Source organism: Periplaneta americana, chromosome 6 (assembly GCF_040183065.1).
Source record: "Periplaneta americana isolate PAMFEO1 chromosome 6, P.americana_PAMFEO1_priV1, whole genome shotgun sequence".
Classification (NCBI taxonomy): domain Eukaryota; kingdom Metazoa; phylum Arthropoda; class Insecta; order Blattodea; family Blattidae; genus Periplaneta; species Periplaneta americana.
Genome location: NC_091122.1, coordinates 105,512,599 through 105,535,844, shown reverse-complemented (window position 1 = coordinate 105,535,844; position 23,246 = coordinate 105,512,599). Strand labels below are relative to the sequence as shown.

The window sequence follows — 23,246 nt, the reverse complement described above, 5'->3', positions numbered from 1 at the left end:
TTCTATTCATAATGAACACAGCTTACTTCATAGCACAAAGCTATGCTATTTTTATCGTACCTGCAAGTTCGCGTTGTTTCATCTTGTAGGCTATAATGTTGTTACTCAGTGCCTGATTTATCAAAGATCTATACTCATCAGTGATCCCTGTCATTCGATAATCCAGTCTTAAGAGGGTTGTGTTTTCATTGAGACCAAGAGCAAAGGCTTCTCCGCCAATCTGAAAATGTAGCAGCAATGATACCTTAACACATTCTCACATACTTCTCATAGAACTAGCTAGTCCAACCATTTCCTAGTATAGCTCGTCTTTCAACATGATGCTAAACAACTATGGTCATTAGGGTACGGTACACAAAGTAAATCACCCTTACTTGACTACAGCCATTTTCGGTAGCAAATATGTTAAGCAGACAAACTATATTAGATCCTAAGATAAATGTGAAAATAACATAGATTAAAGAACTAGTAAAAGATAAAGGAGTCCATATAGATTACATGCCTTTGAGGCAAGAAGGTGGACTAGGAAATACTGTCTGTGACTGGAATCTGCATCCCTAGTAGTTGAAGAAAGTTAAATTGGAAACGGCAACTCCTGTAGAAGAGAAGGAGGTGGAAGTGTCATTTCTATGATCTGTCTCTTAAAATGTATGTAATTGCTCTTGAAAACATTTCTTAGCAACACATTGATTCTTCATTATTGTACAGTTAGCAGTATCACTGCAGAATGAAAGTGAGCAGAAATGTCCTTTCACTTTGAATGAACTCATAATGCCACCATCCACAATTCTTTGTGTTGTGCCCAAGGATTATGATAAGCAATCATAACTTTGTTATGACCATAAGCAATATATTTTCACTTTATTTTAAAGTAATGAAATCGTACTTATTAAAATATTCAGCATTCAGACATGTTTTGACATACGACAGAGATCGCTTCCTGTTTCGGCAGATTACAGAGTACAGCTTAGCCAACTCAGCACAGTCCAGTCCTTGAACAAGGTAGAAATGCGTACGCTTGCATTTTACTCTTAGCACGAAGTCAGTCCTAGCAACAGCTGACATATAACGAAAGATTATGCAGCATCTCTCGCGAGACATTTTAATTGGCGATGATTCCGCAACTCTGGATTTTCATTGGTCAAGTCAAAAATAGAGATTCAGTCGTGAGATTTCCTTAAATCTGTATTGTTCTAAGTGACGACCGGAAACGCCAATTTGAAATAATGGTTAAGAATCAGAAGCGTAGTGTTTAGTGAATGCAATACCGTCTTTTTTAGAAGATTCGCGGGTAAAATAGCGTCACTCTGTTACGTCACAAAGGATGCAGTTCCAGAATTTATAAATGGACATGAAACGTCCAAAACGTGGTCATTAGTTATTGGTCAAGACAGCGGTCATGCAGTAGCGGTCGTAACTTCCCTACGTCCAGGAAGAAATTCAGAAAATGGCATCATCTTTGAACAGCACCAGGGTTCGCTCTACTATCTACTGTAAGTAAAATCACCAGTTCAATCTTTAGACTTTTCATTTAACTAGTTCATCTTGGTACTTTAGAATTAACAGAAATTTTCATACTTTCTAAATCATTCAATCTCAATATTTAATAATCTATCTGTAGTAAATTTATATCTTGTTAATAAACTTAGTAATAGTGAATTTCTACACTTGTGATTATTTCGAAAGCCTGAGATCACATTCTAAGTAGGAATCCCTCCTATCCATAAGCAAGTACAGTTTATAAATCATATCCGAGGGTTAGGAAGTATAACGCAGTGTCTGATTCGTTTGTGTTATCTTGATAGAAATTATAACTCGCAATTATCTCAAAGATAAGCCATGTGCCCTTGTTGTGGCAAGTGGCACGACAAAATACTGGTGTCAGATATGGTATAATAAATACTGGTGTCAGAATTAGCATAACAATAAATTTTGGTGTCAGATATAGTACAACAAAAATTGGTGTCAGAAATGGACACAACATTTGCATGGGCGCAGATACTAGTCACAAATAGTAGTAGTGGTTGCTATGGTCATGTGAGATCTGGTAACACATAGCACTTGCCTCTCCCAGATGGTTGTTGCTAACATCCAAAGCCTGAAGTGTGGAGTTCTGTTGCAGCATCTGTCCCAGTCTAATGGCTGCTTTTTCTGTGAGTCCACAACCAGCTAGAATCAGTTCTCGAGGATATCTGCTTTTTGCAAGAGCAGCACATAAGTCTATTACTCCTGTGTCACCAATGTGATTCAGGCGGAGATCAAGTAAATCTAGAGGAGAACCTTGTTGTTGTAACGCATAAGCCAGGCCATTACTCCCTATAGGACCTGCAATTCAGTATAATTAATTTAAGAATACTCTTAAACTATCATTGTTTTGTTGACTTTTTGATATTGATATTAAATATAGTTCTTATTCTGAATTGGGAGCAGAGATTAGAAACTAGATGCTTTGGAAACTTTATTTATAAAGGGAATGAAACAATGAGAGAATAGAAAAAGTTCCTTATGCTTCTACATCTTCCCCAAACATTAGGACCATATATATGACTGGTTGGCCGGGATCCGACGGTATAGGCGCCGTCTTAAATCACAAAGTGATTTATTACGCATATCATATATATTTTTTTGATGTACCGAAGTACATATGATATTTCCATGCAGATATTCTGCTTCATCATATGATGAAAGAGTGATGGAACGGAGAAAAATTCTCTCTCATTCACTCATTCGAGTGCACCTCAACACATGTATGGACTTCGGTCCTGCGTTCATAGACATCTATGACGTAGTGCAGAGGGCGGCCACTAGAGGGAACCCAAGAGATGGAGCTTAATCTGAGACGATTCTAACCGGCGTCGGGGTTGTATCCAGCATGGCTTAGTGGATAAAGCATCAGCACGTAGAGCTGAAAACCCAGGTTCAAATCCCGGTGCCGGAGAGATTTTTTCTCTGTTCCATCACCCTTTCATCATATGATGACGCAGAATATCTGCATGGAAATATCATATGTACTTCGGTACATCAAAATATATATGATATGCGTAATAAATCACTTTGTGATTTAAGACGGCGCCTATACCGTCGGATCCCGGCCAACCAGTCACTCATTTGAGTGCACCTCAACACATGTATGGACTTCGGTCATGCGTTCATAGACATCTATGACGTAGTGCAGAGGGCGGCCACTAGAGGGAACCCAAGAGATGGAGCTTAATCTGAGAAGATTCTAACTGGCGTCGGGGTTGTATCCGGCGTGGCTTAGTGGATAAAGCATCAGCACGTAGAGCTGAAAACCCGGGTTCAAATCTCGGTGCCGGAGAGAATTTTTCTCCATTCCATCACTCTTTCATCATATGATGACGCAGAATATCTGCATGGAAATATCATATGTACTTCGGTACATCAAAATATATATGATATGCGTAAGAAATCACTTTGTGATTTAAGACGGCGCCTATACCGTCGGGTCCCGGCCAACCAGTCACTCATTCGAGTGGACCTCAACACATGTATGGACTTCGGTCCTGCGTTCATAGACATCTATGACGTAGTGCAGAGGGCGGCCACTAGAGGGAACCCAAGAGATGGAGCTTAATCTGAGACGATTCTAACCGGCGTCGGGGTTGTATCCGGCGTGGCTTAGTGGATAAAGCATCAGCACGTAGAGCTGAAAACCCGGGTTCAAATCCCGGCGCCGGAGAGAATTTTTCTCCGTTCCATCACTCTTTCATCATTAGGACCATAATTATAATAGATAGAACATGAAAATAAAATAGTTTCCACATACTCTCGTAAGACTTACTACATTTCTTGTGTGTGCTTATTCTTTATTGTCAATAACTTACGAATTTAAGTTCATTATTGCTTCCAGGAAACAGACAGACCTTGGAAAGGGAAAGGGAAGGATTCACAGCGACTTTGGTCAATGTATGTATGTCACAGATACATTTGTCTCTGACATTTTGGTCACGTTTTTTCGCTCAAAGTTGTATTTCGGTCACTGGATATTGGTCAGAATTTTTAGGTCACTCAGCACATTTGGGTCACGATTTTTGGGTCACTGAAATTGGTAACTCATTTCTTCGGTCAGAATGAAAGAAGACAAAATTTCTTTACTGAATTTTATTTTCGTTTGAATTTGTAGCATTTGTGGCATAAGCACAAGTTATTCGTGATCGTATTCGCTATCAGTCTCTTCACAGTTCTCGCTTGGATTGAATTTCAATGTGTACACTACAGCTCTTAGGTAAATATCCATATGTCCACCATCTTTATACTCTTCATATCGTTGCACTACAGCTAGTAGTCACTCCTGGCTGTTAATATGCTTCTTGTTGAGGACTGGTCTCACATCTCTCTGTCCTCCAAGGAGCCTTGTAATACCTTGTTCATTGTCATGTTGTTCTGCTTTGAGTTTATCTATAAATTTTCAGAGTGAAGGTTGGCATGTAGAAACTGTTTCCTGCAATTTATTGTAGTAGCCTTCGACAGCAGCCTTGGACTGAATTATTTTTGCCATTTTCACTAAGTAATTTAGTTATAAATCAGGATTTTGTAAAAGTAGTGTGTCAGCTTTCCACGTAGGTAACCCAGATTCAAATCCCGACTCATTCAATTGGAATTTGTGGTAGATAAAGACAGTGCTTCTTGGTAGGTTTTCACGCAGTACTTCCATTTCCCCTATTAACATTTGACCATTGTTCCATTAATGATCATGATGCTGTGTTATGTATTTGTCTTCTATGATACGCTGAAGGTAATGTTTATGGCAGTAAAAGAACTACAACTTCAATGTGTCAGATGGGTCACTTACCAGCCATTGGATAAAAGGAAATTATCTCTTAATATCCCAGGTATACCTAACGTAAGGAAAGTATTTGCTTAAATAAAAATATAACATTTGTTTGTTCCCTCCCCCGCCCCCTCCCCCAAAGTGGATGAGAGAACAGATTTTGAAAATCTAAGAGTTGCGGGCAACAAATTAGGCTAAGAACTACTGTATTGAAAAATCGAACTTTAGTTCAGTTTATTTATGAAAGTTACCTACATTGTTCTCAATTACATTAATGAATTATAATTTGTTCATGTACCTATTTACTAATTTGAAATCGATAATCAATTAAGTTGATTTCCCAGTAGTTATTTACTGTTTATGTTTACAGAGGTCGGCCTGGGTAGCATAGTCGGTATAGTGTTGGCCTTTTGTGCTCGAGGTTGCGGGTTTGATCCCGGCCCAGGTCAATGGCATTTAAGTGTGCAAGTATCGTTGAATAAACCTTAATTTGTTTACAGAGTTGTATGAAAATACATTTTTTAGACTACTATTTCTAAAAGTAGGTTTTTTGATATTAGGCAAGTATGTTAAAATTGACTATAGTAGTGTGCGAAAAGTACTTTTAATTTACAAGTGGCTTTTAAGGAACCCAAAGGTTCATTGCCACCCTCACATAAGCCCGCCATCACTCCCTATCCTTAGCAAGATTAATCCAATCCTTATCACCATATCCAACCTCCCTCAAATCTATTTTAATATTATCCTCCCATCTACGTCTTGGCCTCCCCAAAGGGCTTTTCCCTTCAGGTCTTCCAACTAACACTTTATATACACTTCTAGATTCACTCATATGTACTACATGCCTTGCCAATCCCAAACGTATGGATTTAATTGTCCTCATTTTGTTAGGTGAAGAATATAATGTGTGCAATTCTGCGTTGTGTAACTTTCTCCATTCGCCTGTAACTTCATTCCTCTTATCCCCAAATATTTTCCTAAGCATTTTATTCTCGAACACTCTTAACCTCTGTTCGTCTCTTAAAGTGATAGTCCAAGTTTCACAACCATACAGAACAACCAGTAATATAACTGTTTTATAAACTCTAACTTTCAGCTATTTCGAGAGTAGACTGGATGATAAAAAGCTTCTCAACTGAATAATAACAGACATTTCCCATGTTTATTCTGCGTTTAATTTCCTCTCGAATATCATTTATATTTATGACTGTTGCTCCAAGGTATTTGAATTTTTCCAACTTTTCAAAGGATAAATTTCCAATTTTTATATTTCCATTTCGTATTATGTTTTGGTCACAAGACATATAATCATATACTTTTTTTTCGGGGTTTACTTCCAAACCTTACTTGTTTCAAGTAAAATTCCCGTGTTTTCCCTAATCGTTTTTGAGTTTTCTCCTAACATATTCACGTCATCCACATAAACAGGCAGCTGATGTAACCCATTCAATTCCAAACCCCCTCTGTTTTCCTGGACTTTCCTAATGGCATATTCTAGAGCGAAGTTAAAAAGTAAAAGTGATGGTGCATCTCCTTGCTTTAGCTTGCAGTGAATTGGAAAAGCGTCAGACAGAAACTGGCCTATACGGACTCTGCTGTATGTTTCACTAAGTATTAAATATCAATCCGATACTTAGGCCTTTTTGATTCACAAAATTGTGATTCAACACCCCATAGGCACTCGTATGTGCGATAATTTTAAATAAAGCTAATCATACTTGCCGCCATTTTAAGCTTAAAAGGTCCACCATCATCAAACAATTTTCAGTTTATTCAGGGCCACTTAGATTAACCAGCTGCTCACTACATACTGCTGTTGAACGAAATATGCACAAGATACTCACCAGTGATGGGTTGCTTTCAATTGCAACGTGCACTCTCATTTTTAGTGGAAAAAAACATGCACAATTGAATGCATTTCATTCACTCTTGCATGCATTGCTTGAATGCGTAAAAGTTGAAAGAAAAGTTTAACCGTGTAGATGCACCTTTATTCTTTGTTACTATAATTCATGTATACGAAAATTTCATTTTTGCTGAAGGAAAACTATACATAAATATCTAAATTTTCTTCCTTGAAAGAACATCTAAAAGAATTATAAAGGTTACAGTTAAGAAACTTCTCTCCACCACTGCACTAGAAGAAGGAACTGTTATAGCTTTCATTGCCAGCTAACATAAGACTGGTAATTTCTTTGATTACTTACTCCTAAAAGAAACGGCAGAAGAAGGCTCTATCACTCCCTCCCTAAGAATGGACCAATAAATTCAAATTTCTTTCAAAAGTGTATATGTGTGTGTGAAAAATGTTTGATTTCAGATGGTAGACCTGTGAACATTGTATGAGTATTAGGTCTTGCTGATCCAAGACCTGTATCTGTTTCCAGAAGTCTGTAGCAACATGTTCTCCATTTAGATAGTTGTAGAGCTTCTTACAGATGTTGAGCATTATACTCACTGAAGACATAAGTAGCCATACCTGAGACGCATTCACATCATGAGATTCCAACATTTTAATTTACTTGTACATTCCGTTAGCAACTGTAGCTATTGACTCTAGCTATTTTACAAGGGACTCATCATTTTCGGCTAATTTCTTCAGATTTCTCAGTGTAACACTTCCTTCACCATTTTCCTCTTGAATCCAGCATTTGACATCATGGTAGTTAATGTGGTGGTATTTTACAGTTTCAAGCCACATGGTCCAGCAGTTTATGACGGGTACTGGAGGTAGTTTATGAATCGTATTTTTCTCAGCCAAACAACCAAACAATTTCTCTCTCCTAGCCAGAGCCTTAGCCAAGGCCAGTTTTACACCTCTTACTAATTTGTCAACGAATTCAAATTCCGATCTTATTTCTTCAGAACAAAGATGAAGTACATGTGCCGAGCACATTGAATGTAGAAGCCTTTCTGCAACTCCAGCCAAATGTTTTGCACTAGCTCTCATGTAAGGCGCATTGTCAGAAATTAAGACCATCAGTTGTTTTCTTTGGATTCCAACCCGCTCCATAGCTTCAAGAACGGATTTTACAATCATATCCACATTGCAGCATTGCACAATTTTCATTAGAACTAAATGAGGCTTTTCACCAGAATGGCCTAAAGGTGCCATAAGGATGTTAACAAGTTTGAGTTTTATTTTATCTGTATCAGCCACTATAATATGCACATCTTTGTTCTCTAACTTCGATTTAGTGAGATTTATGTCATCATCGCCACATACTATTTTTTTTTAAGTTGTTACAACTGTCAGTTGCTGTTGATAAGGAAAGTCCAGATAATTATTTTATTTTAAAATTATATATTATCATTCTTTTACTTATATATTTGTATTATTTTTCAACATTTTGCATTATGCTTTATTTTACGAAATTATTCCACTAATGTCATCCACCATAACATCATTACAGGTAGCAACCATGCCTTTTATGCTTTACGGTTGCTGCCCTACTGATGAGCACCATCATCAGTATCACCTGCAGTCTCATGCATGCGAGCACTCATTGTTCATACATTATAAAATTACTGATAACAATAATCTGTGAAAATAATTATAATAATAATTAAGATTCCAATAATCAATAAACTTCGACTTTGTGGGGTCCAGAATTAAAATATTTTTAAAACTTATGTGGTTGCTTTACCACTGCTCCAGTCTCTTCCCATATATTGTCTCTACATTTATGGTTGCTATAATCACTATATACTGTGTGTGTGTGTGCGTACGTGAGTGCGCGCGCGCATCGGTTGGCGGAAGAAGTCAGAAATTATTTCCCAAGGGTAAATGCTATTGTTTGGTCTGTCAAGAAAGTTTTTCTTAAATCACCTAGTCACATTTAGACATTCAAAGAGATGCTACCAGAAGCCACACTCTACTACGGTGATCATCATGAGGAAATAAAAAGTGTCGTAGAGAAATTAGACAACTTCATGGATGCCACTTCTTTCGGTCCCCATGGTAATTCTCCAGTTATTTCTTCTCCTTGAAGAGATGCAACTATGTCTTTCATCTCCGTGTATCCAGAATTCCGTTCAAGTACTTCAGAGAACTTTGAAGAGAGCAAATCGCCCACTTCCCCTGGTATTTACTTATTTTAAACTGATTCAGTGATGTTCATTGCTTCAGTTAGTGGAAGAGACGTCAGCAAAGTGGGCTTGTATGAATGAAAGAGAACCAATTTTTTTTCTATCCTGAAGAGCATTCTTTGCCTTTCAGATGCAAGCAGAGTTGGACATAAGTATATCAGATTGAATCGATGTAAGTTAACTGAAACTACATTATCCTGAAGTATTTTATATTTCTCCTGAGACACCCTGTATAGTAAAGAGGAAATGGGCGGAGAAAACTAAATTATAAACTTACAAGCATATTCATAATAAGGTCTAGTTATATAAGGTAAAAGGTGTATTTGTTAAACTTCAAACATAAGGACCAGATAAGATGAATAATATATGTTTTATAGTAAATATTTTGTTAAGGTAAGTAAGTTACGGTACCTGGAAAACAGAAATGCGACAGGTCCGCAATTAATGGTTGATATGTAAAGTGTATATGTTTTGATGACAATAAACACTCATACATTAAGACTTCCCTTGCAATAAAATAATCTTATGCCATTGTTCACGTACCAATTGCATTATTGCGCAAAACAACTTCCTTGAGTGTAGGATGAACACTGACGAGCTTTCCTATAGCAAGGGCTCCATTGTCACTTATTTGGCAGTGTGAAAAGTCAAGTCGAGTAATGGAGGCATTTTCAATCATATGCCGAAGTAAGACTGAGACTTTTTCATTGTCCAGGTTACTCCGGTGAATTCTGCAAATGACATTTATTTCAGGCACAAAAAAAAGACACAAAGAATGTACACAGATACACTAACCACGCATTATTGTCGTTTAATATATGACATGCTGGTAGTTCGTTATTTATTTATTCATTTATTCTGGTGTAGTTAAGACCATCAGGTCTTCTCTTCCACACCACCAGAAATACAAATATAATAATCGAAATAAAAAGAAAAATCACACAAAAATATAGGCCTACATAGATTGCACTCACACAGACTTTAAATGAGTGATTAAGTATTATTTTATCAGTGGAAAGACAAGATATTGCTTTCTCCCTAGGTGGTTATTATTATTATTATTATTATTATTATTATTATTATTATTATTATTATATTGGCCACCACCACCACTGGTGGTATCATCGCCATTCTTTGCAAGAAACAGGACATATTTTTCCCACTTGAATGGAAATGAATAGGCCTATTATTTGAGCTCTCTAGGTAAGCACCTACTGGAAAGTCTCTCAGTAGTAGGCTACTAAAAAAAATTGATTACCAGAATACTGGTAATCACAACAAAGTGTACTATACTCACTTATTTGACATCCAAAAATCGTCCGAAGTCGAATAGATATTAAAAGTCTTGCCATAATTATTATATTATTGTTTCAAAGTAACTGTGCTCAAATCTTGAGGGGATGTGTGCATCTTCATGGAATTATAAGCGTCATCTTTCGTACTTTAAATCAATCCACAAATTGTATTATACAAAGTGTTTCATTCATCTTGCTCCCTAAAATATTTCTTTTATTAACCCGACAGAGGTTACATAATTTTTATAACACGAAAGGTCGCACTTGCTGCTTTTAGCTGAAGGCCTTTTTCTCTGCTTCTGTAGATATTTTACTTTAATTTTACCACGTTCTAATGAAGAGCCCTGATATATAATGTAGTAAATAATAATAATAATAATAATAATAATACACATTAGCTACTTCATAGTAGTCGTGTAATATTCAATGAGGTGAGCGATACATAATGAATATGTGATGTAATAATAATAATAATAATAATAATAATAATAATAATAATAATAATAATAATGGTGGTGGTGGGAGCAGTAGCAGTAGTTTTTACTACATTACACTGCTTACATCTACTAAATACAATAATAACCGATAAGAAGACTGATTTCTAGTGTAGTATTAGCTTGCTTACCCAAATTGTACAACTGAAAAATACTCCAGTACAAAACAGAGCTAAATTTGTGTTACAATTGCCATTGTTGTGGTAAATTGATATCCAGGTGCACAGTGGCAATTTCTCTTAAGGAGCACAGGAACAGTGCACCACCTCTTCAAATGACGCATGTTTTTAAAGTTATATCAATGAGCTGCAATAGACTATGTGAGCGACATAATTCTTTATTATAATACTATGTAAAAATAACACTGCATGTGTACTGTTCTTGTTGACGCCTGGGACTTACGTTTACCGCTCGACACTTGCGGCACACTGTTCCATTCGAGCATGTGCAGTAGTACTGTTTCACTGGCAGGCTTTGGAGCATGGTAGGGAGCCAGTACAGTGTGCGTAGGAGGGGTTAGGAGCACTTTCAGATGTGTTCTGCAGTAGCTGTTGGCCCATTCTATCATAAATATTGCAATGAATAGTGTGCAAAATCTTTTAAATATGTAATTTACTGTAAGAACTTTACACGAAAAGATAAAAATAAAGAAGATGGGTAGACGTACACAGGAATTAAAATTATAAGTGACGAACAGTAATAGAGAAGTGACAAGAAAATTCAACATTCGGACTTATGAAAAATACAATAGTGGCTGCAATATAAAAGACGCTGTATTTTGTTTTCCTTGCCTATTGTTCGGCGGCGAACATTCATTGACAAAAACAAGTAGGCTACGTGTTATGAATTGTATTTATTTTTCTGTTTGAATTTAGGACTGTGCGTAGTAACTAAATAATTTTGATTATCGTTCTATAGGTATGATTGATTTGAAGCACATGAATGAAAGAAATAAAAACACGATTCTTCAGCTGCACACTTAACAATAATGTTAAATTAGCAGTTTTGGGTCAAACAAACATACAGACACAATTGGATTCAATGAGACTGTCGAACTTCACAATCATAAAGCTATCAAGAACAGATAAGTGCGTGCGGTTTTGTGGAGCTTCTGAGTTGGCTTTAAGAGGTCACGAAGACAGAAACTCATCTTTAAACGCTAGTATTTTTCTTGGCCTCGTCAATTTTAGTTCTGAATTAGACGCACTCTTAAGGAACATTTGGAAAGAGGAACAGTGTTTAAAAACACATCAAACACTATACAGCACGAAATCCTTGAAGCCATTTTGGATGTATGCCATGATTAGATTTCAAAGAAATAAAGAATGCTGCTGACTTTTAGCAGTTAAGGCTGATGAGACGACACACGTATCGAATGTTTGTGAACATGTGAACTGTGTTATAAAATGTAGTATCGCGAAAACAATATTATTTACGGTGTGCTGCATAGAAATTGAACACTTTACTTTGCTATTACTGGACCTACATAGGAAACTGATTAACTGCAATTGCTTGACTAACAAAATTATGTAAATCTATACCTATATAACATATATTAATAGTTATGTCGTAGTTACTACCAATAATAATAATAATAATAATAATAATAATAATAATAATAGGGTGTAATAATAATAATTTATTTTATTTATTTATTATTTATTTATTTATTATTAATATTTGTGTGCTGAACAACAGCCAGAGGCCAATTATAGTTCAGCACAATACACAAACAGAAGATACAAAGGTGCAAAAACAAATAAATAATATCTTAAATAAACAAAAACATACATAAATAAAATAGATAACAAGAACAGTAAATACTAATAATCAAAACGAAACTATACCTTAAAAGGATCTAAATTGTGCCCATGCAAATTGGCATATTTTATGCATCTACAGACTGGAGAAAGTGATTTAGAATTTCTGTTATAAAAATTTTTTTGAAATCTTAAACCTTTTGTAGGAATACGAAGGCTGATGTTGTTTATGATAGACTCACAATCAATATCACCATTGATAACTTTGCAAAGAAATTGATAATCAAGATAAATTGATAATAATAATAATAATAATAATAATAATAATATGATAATCATAATAAATATTTGTGCCCCACCAGGATCATTTATCACCACACGCCACTGCAGGTGCATGAACTCTCTACTATGTGTAACAAGATCTGTTTACAAAGTCACGGAAGTGCCACAGTAATTGGAAAGGAAATAATATAATCAAATTTAGAACATGTGTTAATTAATAAAACTTCAAAGATTGTACAAAGTTTGACAAGAATTTATGTCAAATCCAGAGCAATAATGGTCTTATTTTTATTGTTTCACACTCTAAGAAAATTAGGGGAGAGCTACTGAATTTTTTAGTAGGTTATTTTACAATGCTTTATCAAAATCTTAGCTTATTTAGCATCTGAATGAGACTAAGATGATAATACCGGTGAAATGAGTCCAGGGTCCAGCACCGAAAGTTACCCAACATTTGCTCATATTGGGTTGAGGGAAAACCCCGGAAAAAACCTCAACCAGGTAACTTGCCCTGACTGGGAATCGAAACCGGGCCACCTGGTTTTGCGGCCAGATGCAATAACCGTTACTCCACAGGTGTGGACGAGGTACTGAAAACTGCAACAACTAGTAAAAGAGAAACATCGTGTAATTCACCAAAATGTATATTGCCCGGTCGAAAAAACCGTGCACTACCCCTGGCGAATTAGGGGTCAAATGAAAAATTGTTTCAAACAAAAGTTCTGTAAGTATATTGGGGAATTAATACTATGGGTATACATTTCTTGTTACCATGTTCATTAAAGAGGTACAAGTAATGGCTCATTTTAGTAAGCTTAAGTGGCACCATGTACTTTTTATTCAATTAAATGTTTTAACCTATTCAAGGCCTGTTCAAAAATGTATCACAATGTACCGTTCTAGTAAACAAAGCATTGAGGTGAGCAAAAATATGAAATTCATAGTGCATGTGTTTACTTCAAGTCGGAAGTAAAATGACACTTGGTAGCTCTTTGGTACTCCTAGTAAAATAGAATATTTACATGTTCTGCTCAAACAGTGGTGACTATTACAATTAATATAGAAATCTTTGGATGAATGACACCCAAAATCGTTCTAGTGCTCCCTTCTGAATGGATGTACAAGTATAGATAATACATTGCTGCATAGATAGTGTCCTTGAGCACTCTCCAAAGAAAAATATCTAGTGTCATAAGGTAAGGAGAACAAGCTGGCCAACTAACTGGTCCATCACGTCCAATTCACATACCAGGATATTTTCGGCCCAGAACACGAAGTGCTGAGCATCCATCATGCCAGAGCCTTCTTTACTAAAGAAGGCTCTGATCATGCTAATATCACAGTCCAGTATATACAGACACGAAGCTGAATACGTAGTAAATATGCATCCATAGATAGTTTCTAACCACTAGGATCGCTAATATCACCTCATTACAGACAATGCAAAATAGTACCTGCACAACTCAAACTTCGTAACTGTATATACTAGATTGTGCTAATAGGCCTACCACATAACCATTCTGTTCCTCAAAGTTATGGTCTCCAAAATGTCAAGCATACGAGTATTGTCTGCCATTTATGGTACCATGTATAAAATAGAGCCCAATAATGATATTCCAATGCTACAAAGTATTACAAAGTGCCATTTTACTTCTAACTTGCAGTAAGTACGTACTATACACTATGAATTCCGTATCATTTTTCACCCCTCAATATTTTATTAGAATGGTACCTTGTAATACATTTTGATCAGGTCTTGCAGAGGTTAAATAAAATTTACACGGTGCCATTTAAAAAAATTAAGTACAGTATAAATCCATTTATCCAAGGTAATTGGGACCGAGGGTACCTCGGATAGCAAAAAACTCTGATAAGATGGAACGTGGTTTTAGGTTAGAAATGGCAAAATGGTTGCTACATACTTTTGTAATGCAAATCTTTAATTAACTTAACTTGTCTTATAAAAATGGGAATTGTATGTAGGTTACAGTACTTAATAAAGTAGTCTCTAATAACCTTTTTTAAATCCAGTTAAATTTTCTTTGCAAAAAGTCCTATATTGTTTGTTTGAGCTTGTTAGCCTTCTTGCTTGTAGCTATATTGCGTATTGTCTTCAGTTTACATTGAAGTTTGAAGCACATAGTTGCGAATTTTACCGTTAATTTAATTAATTACGTTGACGGAATGAGTACCTTGGTTAACACAAAGCCTTGGATAAGCGGGTTATACTGTAATTACTCGTAGCCCCTTAATGAAAGAGGTTACAAGAAAGATATACCGGTACTCATAATATTAATGTCCTATTGTACTTAAACAACTTTTATTTGAAACAATTTTTCATTTGGTGGCTAAGAAAAAAAATATTTTGTGTGAGCAAGCTAAATGGAACACCCTATGTATATATTTTTTCAGAATTGTATAATTATAGTCATATGAAAATTATTCAGTTTTGGAAATGATTGAACTACTGCTGCTGCTGCTGCTGAAATTGATAGTTTTAATAACATGAGTGTGAAGTAAACAATATCATTCAGAATGGTTAAGAACAAATCAAATTTAATTAAAATTATGTGCCAATTTTTAATAATTTTAATTAACTTTTTTTTTCTTCTTTGCTAATGAGCAGAGTGGAAGTGATATAAGTCTGCAGATTGAAGGGACAATAAAATAAATTAAAATGAATGAAAATACCTATTATGCGTTTTGTATTTAAGTTAGAAAATTAAATAATTACAAAATGTGACTAAAAGTCTGCACTGTTTGGCAGCAGTGCATCATGGGTTCATCTATGAATACACACACTTACTCAGTCTGAATAGCAGCATTCCGTCCCTTCTACTGCAGTAGAGTTGCCAGACTTCCCAATGGCAGAAAATAGCAGTACATATTAATATTTGTACTTAATTTTTAAGAAAATCATCAATTGTATTTAAAAACTGCAATGGAATATCATTTATCAGTTTTCCTAATGATAGTAATAAAAATCAGAATCATATGTAGTAAAACAGTTTAATACTTAGGGAATTTTTTTTTCTGAGAAAAGTACAATATTTATTTGTGATTAATATGGTATGAATTGAAAGTATTTGTAAGTAAAAAAAAATTGAATTTAGATTACTTCATTGGAATGTGCATTATGAAAGATTATTATTATTATTATTATTATTATTATTATTATTATTATTATTATTATTATTATTATCATCATCATCATCATCATCATCGTCATCGTCATGAACGAAGTCAACTCTCCTGAATATTTAGCAAAGCTGAAAAATGAAGTTAACGTATGTTAAGTTGTTATTCCAGGGAAAGCCTCAATTCATATCAGAAAAATGATATTTAACGAACATTCTTCGTAAATTCACAAAAAGAAACTGAATTGGGGCTATTTAATTCAAATGTACAGTTACAGTACCAGAAAAAAGTAAAGGCATGACTCTTGGACATCATTTGATAGTGTAATTCATACTACAACGTTCGTTGTCTGTATTTTGGACCCATATCTTCGTGAGGAGATTGACATGAAAGCACACATGAAACCTAAGTTTACCTCCCCATCATTTCAAAAATGCGAACAACTTAAATCTTTACAGTTAAGAATTTCATTTATGCTGAGAAGTTTCGTGCAATTCTCTTTGCTATGGTAAGGAATATTTTGAGCCTATGCCCTGTCTCAGAAAAAGAAAAGTCAATATCAATCACTTCTATGAGTTGTATCTTCACATGCTACGGTCAGCCATGTTGAAAGGACTGTCCTAATGGCTAATAATAACAGAAAAGAAGGCATGTCTAACACGATTTTGCTCAAATGATGCAAAACGCATCACAGTAATTCGAAATTAACATCAAATTGCCTACTTTCATAATGCTGTTAACTAATGCTGAGTGCCTGGTAGTAAAGCTATTAACTCTCTTGCTCTCCAGTATAGGAGAGTGATGTAGCAAGTAGTTTTAATGTAGGCACCATATTTTTATGTTATGGCGGTTATCACCTATATGCAATCCCTAAACTGTTTGAAGGACTACACCTGCCTTTGATTAGTGAGTCCATATAACCTAGACGGAAGGACTGTCAGACAATTCTATTGACCATATTCTCTCTTCACCACCTACGAGACACTTATGCATTTGGTCAGCATGCTAAAATAGCATTTCCTCCATTTTGAATGGAATAGTTATATTGCTGTGACTCGGTCCCCAAAGCCTCATTTGTTAAAAAAGATTGCACCACGGGAAGGTGAGGGATTTGAGTACGAGAGGTTATGGAATGCACTACAATACTCCTTGCAGCCCACTTTCATAATATAAACAACCCCAAGTATCATTCATCACAAGCATTCAAATAGCTATGTGGCAGTATACTTGGTCGCACACTCCAAGGTCTGAGTTCAGAACCTGCTGAGAAAGAAAATTTTTTACAGTTTATTCAGGTTACATCTCACTTATTATCATTCAGTTTTACTGCACGATATTAATCTATTACGGTATACATTATTTACAGCAAATCTATTTTCCTTGCATCTTTTCAAGTGCAATTTGAAATAGGTTATAACAACACTCGAAACAGAACAAATTTAATAACTTAGTGTCCACTTGTGTATGTGCTCTGGGTCTCTGGCCATGCGCAATGTCTTATATCTGTGATTTAGAATATTCAAGCAGACTATTACTTTTTTTCTGGCACTGTACATTATGAAAGCAGACCATTTCTTTTTTCTGATATGTACATTATGGACATTTAATCATTATCTGTACCTGAAAACTTTCAAGCGATTTGCTGCATCTAAACCCAATCCAATATTTGTGCAGTCCATTGTTGATAACTTGAACAAAAGCCAATCGAAGTTCATTCCGCAATCACGAACTCCAAACATGATGTGCAGATTCTGCAGAACAAGACACTTCCAACTTACTTAGACACCATGAGTGCTTATATGTAAACAATAAAGCAGTTAAAGTAAAACATTTATAAATTGTGTAACAAACTAATACAAATAAATATAATTATCAAGACGAAATAATCAAGAATGGTAGTAACCGTGGTTATGATTAAAATCACAACATATATTAATTTTTAACAAAATAATCTGCCCTCAATGAGGTTGACCATAAAGATCCAGAATAATTTCATATATGAAACATATTTAATAATAATAACAATAATAATAATAATGATTTATTTAACCTGGCAGAGTTAAGGCCATACGGCCTTCTCTAACACTCAACCAGGAGTAAAGACTGCGTTACAAAAACAGTACAAATTTACAAATTACACTACAATTTTACACACAAAACTGAATAAGATAATAATAATAATAAAATATAAACAACAAATAAGAAGAAATCAGACATAATATATAACATACAGAAAGAAAGAAAAAAGCATAATAATATATGAACAGCAGTTCAAAATAAATGAGGCATACAAAAAAAGACAATTAATAATAATAATAATAATAATAATAATAATAATAATAATAATAATAAATAAGAATAGTAATAATGATAATAATAATAATAATAATAATAATAATAATAATAATAATAATAATAATAATAATAATACTAATAATAGTAATAAAATAGTGCAGTACAAAGTATACAGTGAATACAATATTTCTAAGTACACACAATAAGGAAAATTAAGATTATATATAGCTCAACTTATCACATTAGAGATATAACATTATCGGAAAATATGAAAACAAAAATATAAAATAAGTTGAATATCATTAGAACATAAAAAAAAATGTGAATACGTGGAAACATGCAATCCAACACTTGTCATAATAGTAAGTTAGTTTGGCAACTCGTCATAAGATAATTTTCTAACTTGGATTTGAAAGAATTCAATGTTCGGCAGCCCTTGACTTCAGGCGGCAGAGAGTTCCAGTGACGAGAGGTAGCAACAGTGAAGGATGAGGAATACAGAGACGATGCGTGAAGTGGAATTTCTAGCGTGTTATCGCGTTGTGATCGAGTATTAATATTATGATAGCGAGAGAGAGTATGAAATCGAGCGAATAAATAATAGGGGGATGAAGAGTGCATAATGCGATATAAGAGAGAAAGTGAGTGCAGATTTCTCCTCTCATGTAACCTAAGCCATGATAACTTCTTGAAAGAAGGTGAGATATGATCATAGTATCGAACATTACAAATGAAGTGGACGCACGCGTTATGAACACGCTGTAGTTTCTGAGCGGAATCAATCCTGAGATCACTGAACAAAACGTCGCAATAATCGAAGTGAGGTAGAATGAGTGTCTGTACCAGCATCTGTTTTAATTTAGATGGATAATGATACAATCTTTTTAGTCAATGGAGAATAGAGAATGCCTTCTTACGTGTATATTTAATATGCGTATCCCAATTGAGATTAGATTCGAAATGTACTCCGAGATTATTTACGGCAGAGCTAAACGGGATGATTGTTTTATTCAGTTTCACAGGTGGAATATTCAGGTCGTTGACTTCAGGAATTAATCTACGGTTCGCGAACAGAATAGACTGTGATTTAAATGCGTTTAGGTTAAGCCCAAATTGTTGAGACCAGGAAGAGATGGAATCAAGATCTTCATTCAGACTATTAATACTATCGTTTAGTGCGTCGGGACGGGCTGAAATATACAATTGAACGTCGTCTGCATATATTTGATACCTGCAGTGCTTAAATGAGTTGGAAATTCCATTTATATAAATAGAGAAGAGCAAGGGGCCTAATACTGATCCCTGAGGAACTCCTGTGTCTACAGTACGCCAGGATGAGAAACGATTATTAGATATGACACACTGCTGGCGGCCAGTAAGGTAGGAGTACATCCAGGTGATAGCACTGTCAGAAAGGTGTAGCGTTTGTAGTTTAGTCAATAGTAGATCGAAGTCAACAGAATCAAAGGCTAGTACAGTAGCCTGTCGTTTATCCATGGCTGCGTGTATGTCCTCAGTAACATTCAACAAAGCAGTAGAAGTGCTATGGCCATTTCTGAATCCTGATTGTAAAGGGTCTAAAAGATTAAATTCTATTAGGTAGTCTGACAACTGCTTATGAATGATGCATTCCAGAGCTTTAGATAAAACGGGAAGAATGGAGATTGGCCTATAGTCTTTTGCAGAAGTAGGTGAATTTACTTTAGGAAGTGGGCGTACCAAGGCTGTTTTCCAGAGTTGCGGATAAACAGACGTGATAATTGAAGAATTGAAAATATGAGTTATTACGGGAAGCACGACATCGACTAACTTATTGATAAAGACTATGCTTATGTTATCAGTGCCTTGTGCTTTAGATTTAATGCTTTTAAGAGCCCTTCTTACTTCAGAATCAGTAATGTGCGAGAAGAAAAATTTTTCGCGAGAAGGTGGAGGATTAGCTAGGAGAGTATTAATTGTATTTCGTTTTGACTGTTTTTCAGGTCGTATAGTGGGAGGTGAGGTAAAGTATTCATTGAGTTTATCAAGCGGTATGTTTATAACTTCAGCTTCTGATGCTTTCTTCCCTACTCCCATATCACGTAAGTTATTCCAAAGATACCGAGGGGGAATGGACGGGTCGACGAGACTCAGGGCGTGACGGCGTTTAGCATTCCTAATGCTTTGTGTGGTTTTGTTTCTAAGTTTTTTGTAGTTGTTAAAGTTTTCGGCAGATTTGTTGTGTCTGTACTTCCGGAAAGCAGCGTCACGTGACGTCATAAGATTACGAATACTGTCATTCAGCCATGGGGCAGGTCGGTGAGTGACACGTCTCTTCTTTAAAGGTGCATGTTTGTCGAATAATTGTATTACCATGTCATTAAAGGTGGCAACTTTTTCGTCAACTGTGATTAAATTAAAAATAGTATGCCATGGCATTTGTAGGGCGTCAGAAATTAGTTGGTCGTTGTCAATGCCTTTTAGATCTCTGTAAGTAATTACCTTAGCTGCATTTTTTGGGCACTGAAGAGAGTACTCGGCAAAAATAAGATCATGACCAGATATTCCCGGAACTGGTAACTGTCCTGAGGTTAGAATTCTATCAGAATTATTCGTAATGATTAGGTCAATTAAAGTATCAGAAGTAGGTGTGTGGTGGGTAGGACTGAGTGGAAGAATTGTTAGATTGAAAGTTTCGAACAAATTACGCAGTTGATTAGTCCCATTTGATCTGACAGCCAGAAGATTAATATTGAAATCCCCCATAAGTAAGATATGTTCATATTGCGGTAAAAGATCGGCTAACGGACTTTCTAAATCGGATAAATGTCCAGCTTTGGGAGGCTTATAAATAACTGCTAAGAGACATTTATGAAGACTTGCTTGTATTTCTACGAACAAATATTCGGGTCGTAATGCATCGCCTTGTGATTTTAGAATAATTTTAGGGTGCAGATCATTCCTAATATATGCGCAAACTCCACCCCCTCGTTTGTATAATCTGTCATTTCTACATAACGTATAGCTGTTTAAGTGAACGAGTGAGTAAGACAATGAGGGTTTTAGCCAAGTCTCACTAACAAGAATACATTGGACATCTATATTAGTCAAAATAGAAGAGAATTCCTGGAAATGAGGAATAATGCTTTGACAATTTAAATGTGCTATTTTCAAAGATTTGGGGTCAGGTGAGAAAGACTGCTTTAACAGCTGAGAGGTAGACAATAGAGGGGTTGGGGAGGATGACAGACAAGTGGATAGAGTTGTGGGAACAGGTTGTCGACAGTGAGGAGGGTTCGGGGAGGCTAGACGAGCCATCAGCCTGAGGGCATGCCACAGAAAGCGGGACGATATAGGCAATAGTGCCAACCTAACTAGAAATAGACTAAATTTACTGAGGTAATGTAATGCAACTAAATATAGTATTACTACAATAATTAAATAATTAATATTAAATTATTAAACTATTACTTTCTTAATATAACAAACAACTTATGAGGAGTTGCCTTGACTTACTAATTATGTATCTCAGCCATACGGGTGATCCTTCTTTTCGTGTCGCCGCTTTTTACAATGATGACGCCGTCTTGAGTCCACATGTTGGTTTGTCCAAATTTGGTAATTGCTTCGCGTAAGATGTTGTGGCGAGTTTTCGTCAAGTCTTCCCGAATTGTCCAACCAGAATTTTTTAATTTTCTTTTGTTTCGGAAGACCTCGCTTCTCTTCCTATAACTGGCGAATTTCACAATTATTGGTCTGGGTCGATTCTCATCTCTCCTATCAACTCTATGACTTCTATCAATGTCGGCCAGACTCAAGTCCACCCCTACCTTCTCCGCCACACTAATCACTAACACATCGGTGTCCTCACCATTGTTCTCACCTACACCAAAAATACGCAGACATTGGCGTCGCTGATATTGTTCTAAATCGTCCAGTTTGTACTCTAGCTCCTCGATCCGACGATCTTTTTGCTCCAGAGCACTTTTGAAGTCACTAATTAAGTCTTTGTTGAAGTCGAGATTTTTCTGGAGTTCCACCACCACTGCACTCGTCACCGCGTCCTTGATCGTGTCGGCGAGAACTCGAACCATGCCCGCGTCTTGTAGCATGTCCCGTAGCGCGTCCTTCACCACTCAGTGCGTCCTTCACCACCTTTTATGTTATTGTTATTGTTATTATTACTATTATTATTATTATTATTATTATTATTATTATTATTATTATTATTATTATTATTATTAGCAGCATCTGTTGCTATTCCTATGTGGATAGTATGTGAGCTTCCGAACCAAGAGGTCTGAGGTTCGATTCTTGAGTGGACAATAGGATTGAGTGTTCATCAGTGAGCTGCATCAGAGCTAGCACGCGATATCGTTATCAGTCCAAGAATGCACTAACAGAACGAATAATGATCATCTACGAATATTTCCGATAAATCACGACGTAAAATAACTAACGAACCATTGGATCTGAATACAAGCGCTCAGTGTTAATTGCATGCTCCTCTGGTTGCAATAGGCAGTAGGTGAAAATAGGGTTGTCTAATCAGTACGTTTCATCAGAATGAATGTTGAAGATGATTCAATACTATCGATGTCTACCTCAAGCAGAGGCGCGGACACCATTTGTGCTGATGGTAACGGATTACAGGACACAATGTCAAAATTAGATGCCAAAAATACAATTAAATCAGGAGAGTTAGCAGTAGTGAAAAAAAAGGGAAAGCAATTAATAGCTCTGCTTGGACTACATTTGGAGAACTAAGAGATAAGAATACTTTAAAATATATGGGTTTTGTTCAGTGCTTCGTATGTAAAACAGTTAAGATTTTCAAAAAGGCAGCTGGGCCCTCTGTTCTTGCAAGACACATATGTTACCAATCTAGTGCGAGTAAAGTTCATGCTACGCCCAAGATGAAACAAACTTTCTGAGATCCATGCATTGAAGTAAAATGCTGCTAATATAACACCATTTATTATATTCAGTGGGCCACAGTCCATAAACCCCGCCAAAGAGGATGAAAGATGACTATGATGACTGGCATGAAGATGGCTATGGAAAAGATAAAATTCAATCCTAGATCCATGGTGTTCCTGGAGACAGCTCAGATTTATTTGGC

General features: G+C 35.8%; 1 protein-coding gene across 3 annotated transcripts in view; it reads right to left on the bottom strand.

Moving 5' to 3' along the window:
- LOC138701620 (dynein regulatory complex subunit 5-like) overlaps positions 1-23,246 on the bottom strand; it is a 64,643-nt gene that overhangs the window by 11,350 nt on the left and 30,047 nt on the right. For all 3 annotated transcript variants that reach the window (XM_069828695.1, XM_069828697.1, XM_069828696.1), the window contains exons 5-8: positions 17,471-17,601; positions 9,425-9,612; positions 2,066-2,325; positions 61-220 (exon numbers count right to left, since the gene is read on the bottom strand). In XM_069828695.1, the coding sequence (XP_069684796.1) occupies positions 61-220; positions 2,066-2,325; positions 9,425-9,612; positions 17,471-17,601 (739 nt within the window). The remainder of the gene's footprint in view (positions 1-60; positions 221-2,065; positions 2,326-9,424; positions 9,613-17,470; positions 17,602-23,246) is intronic.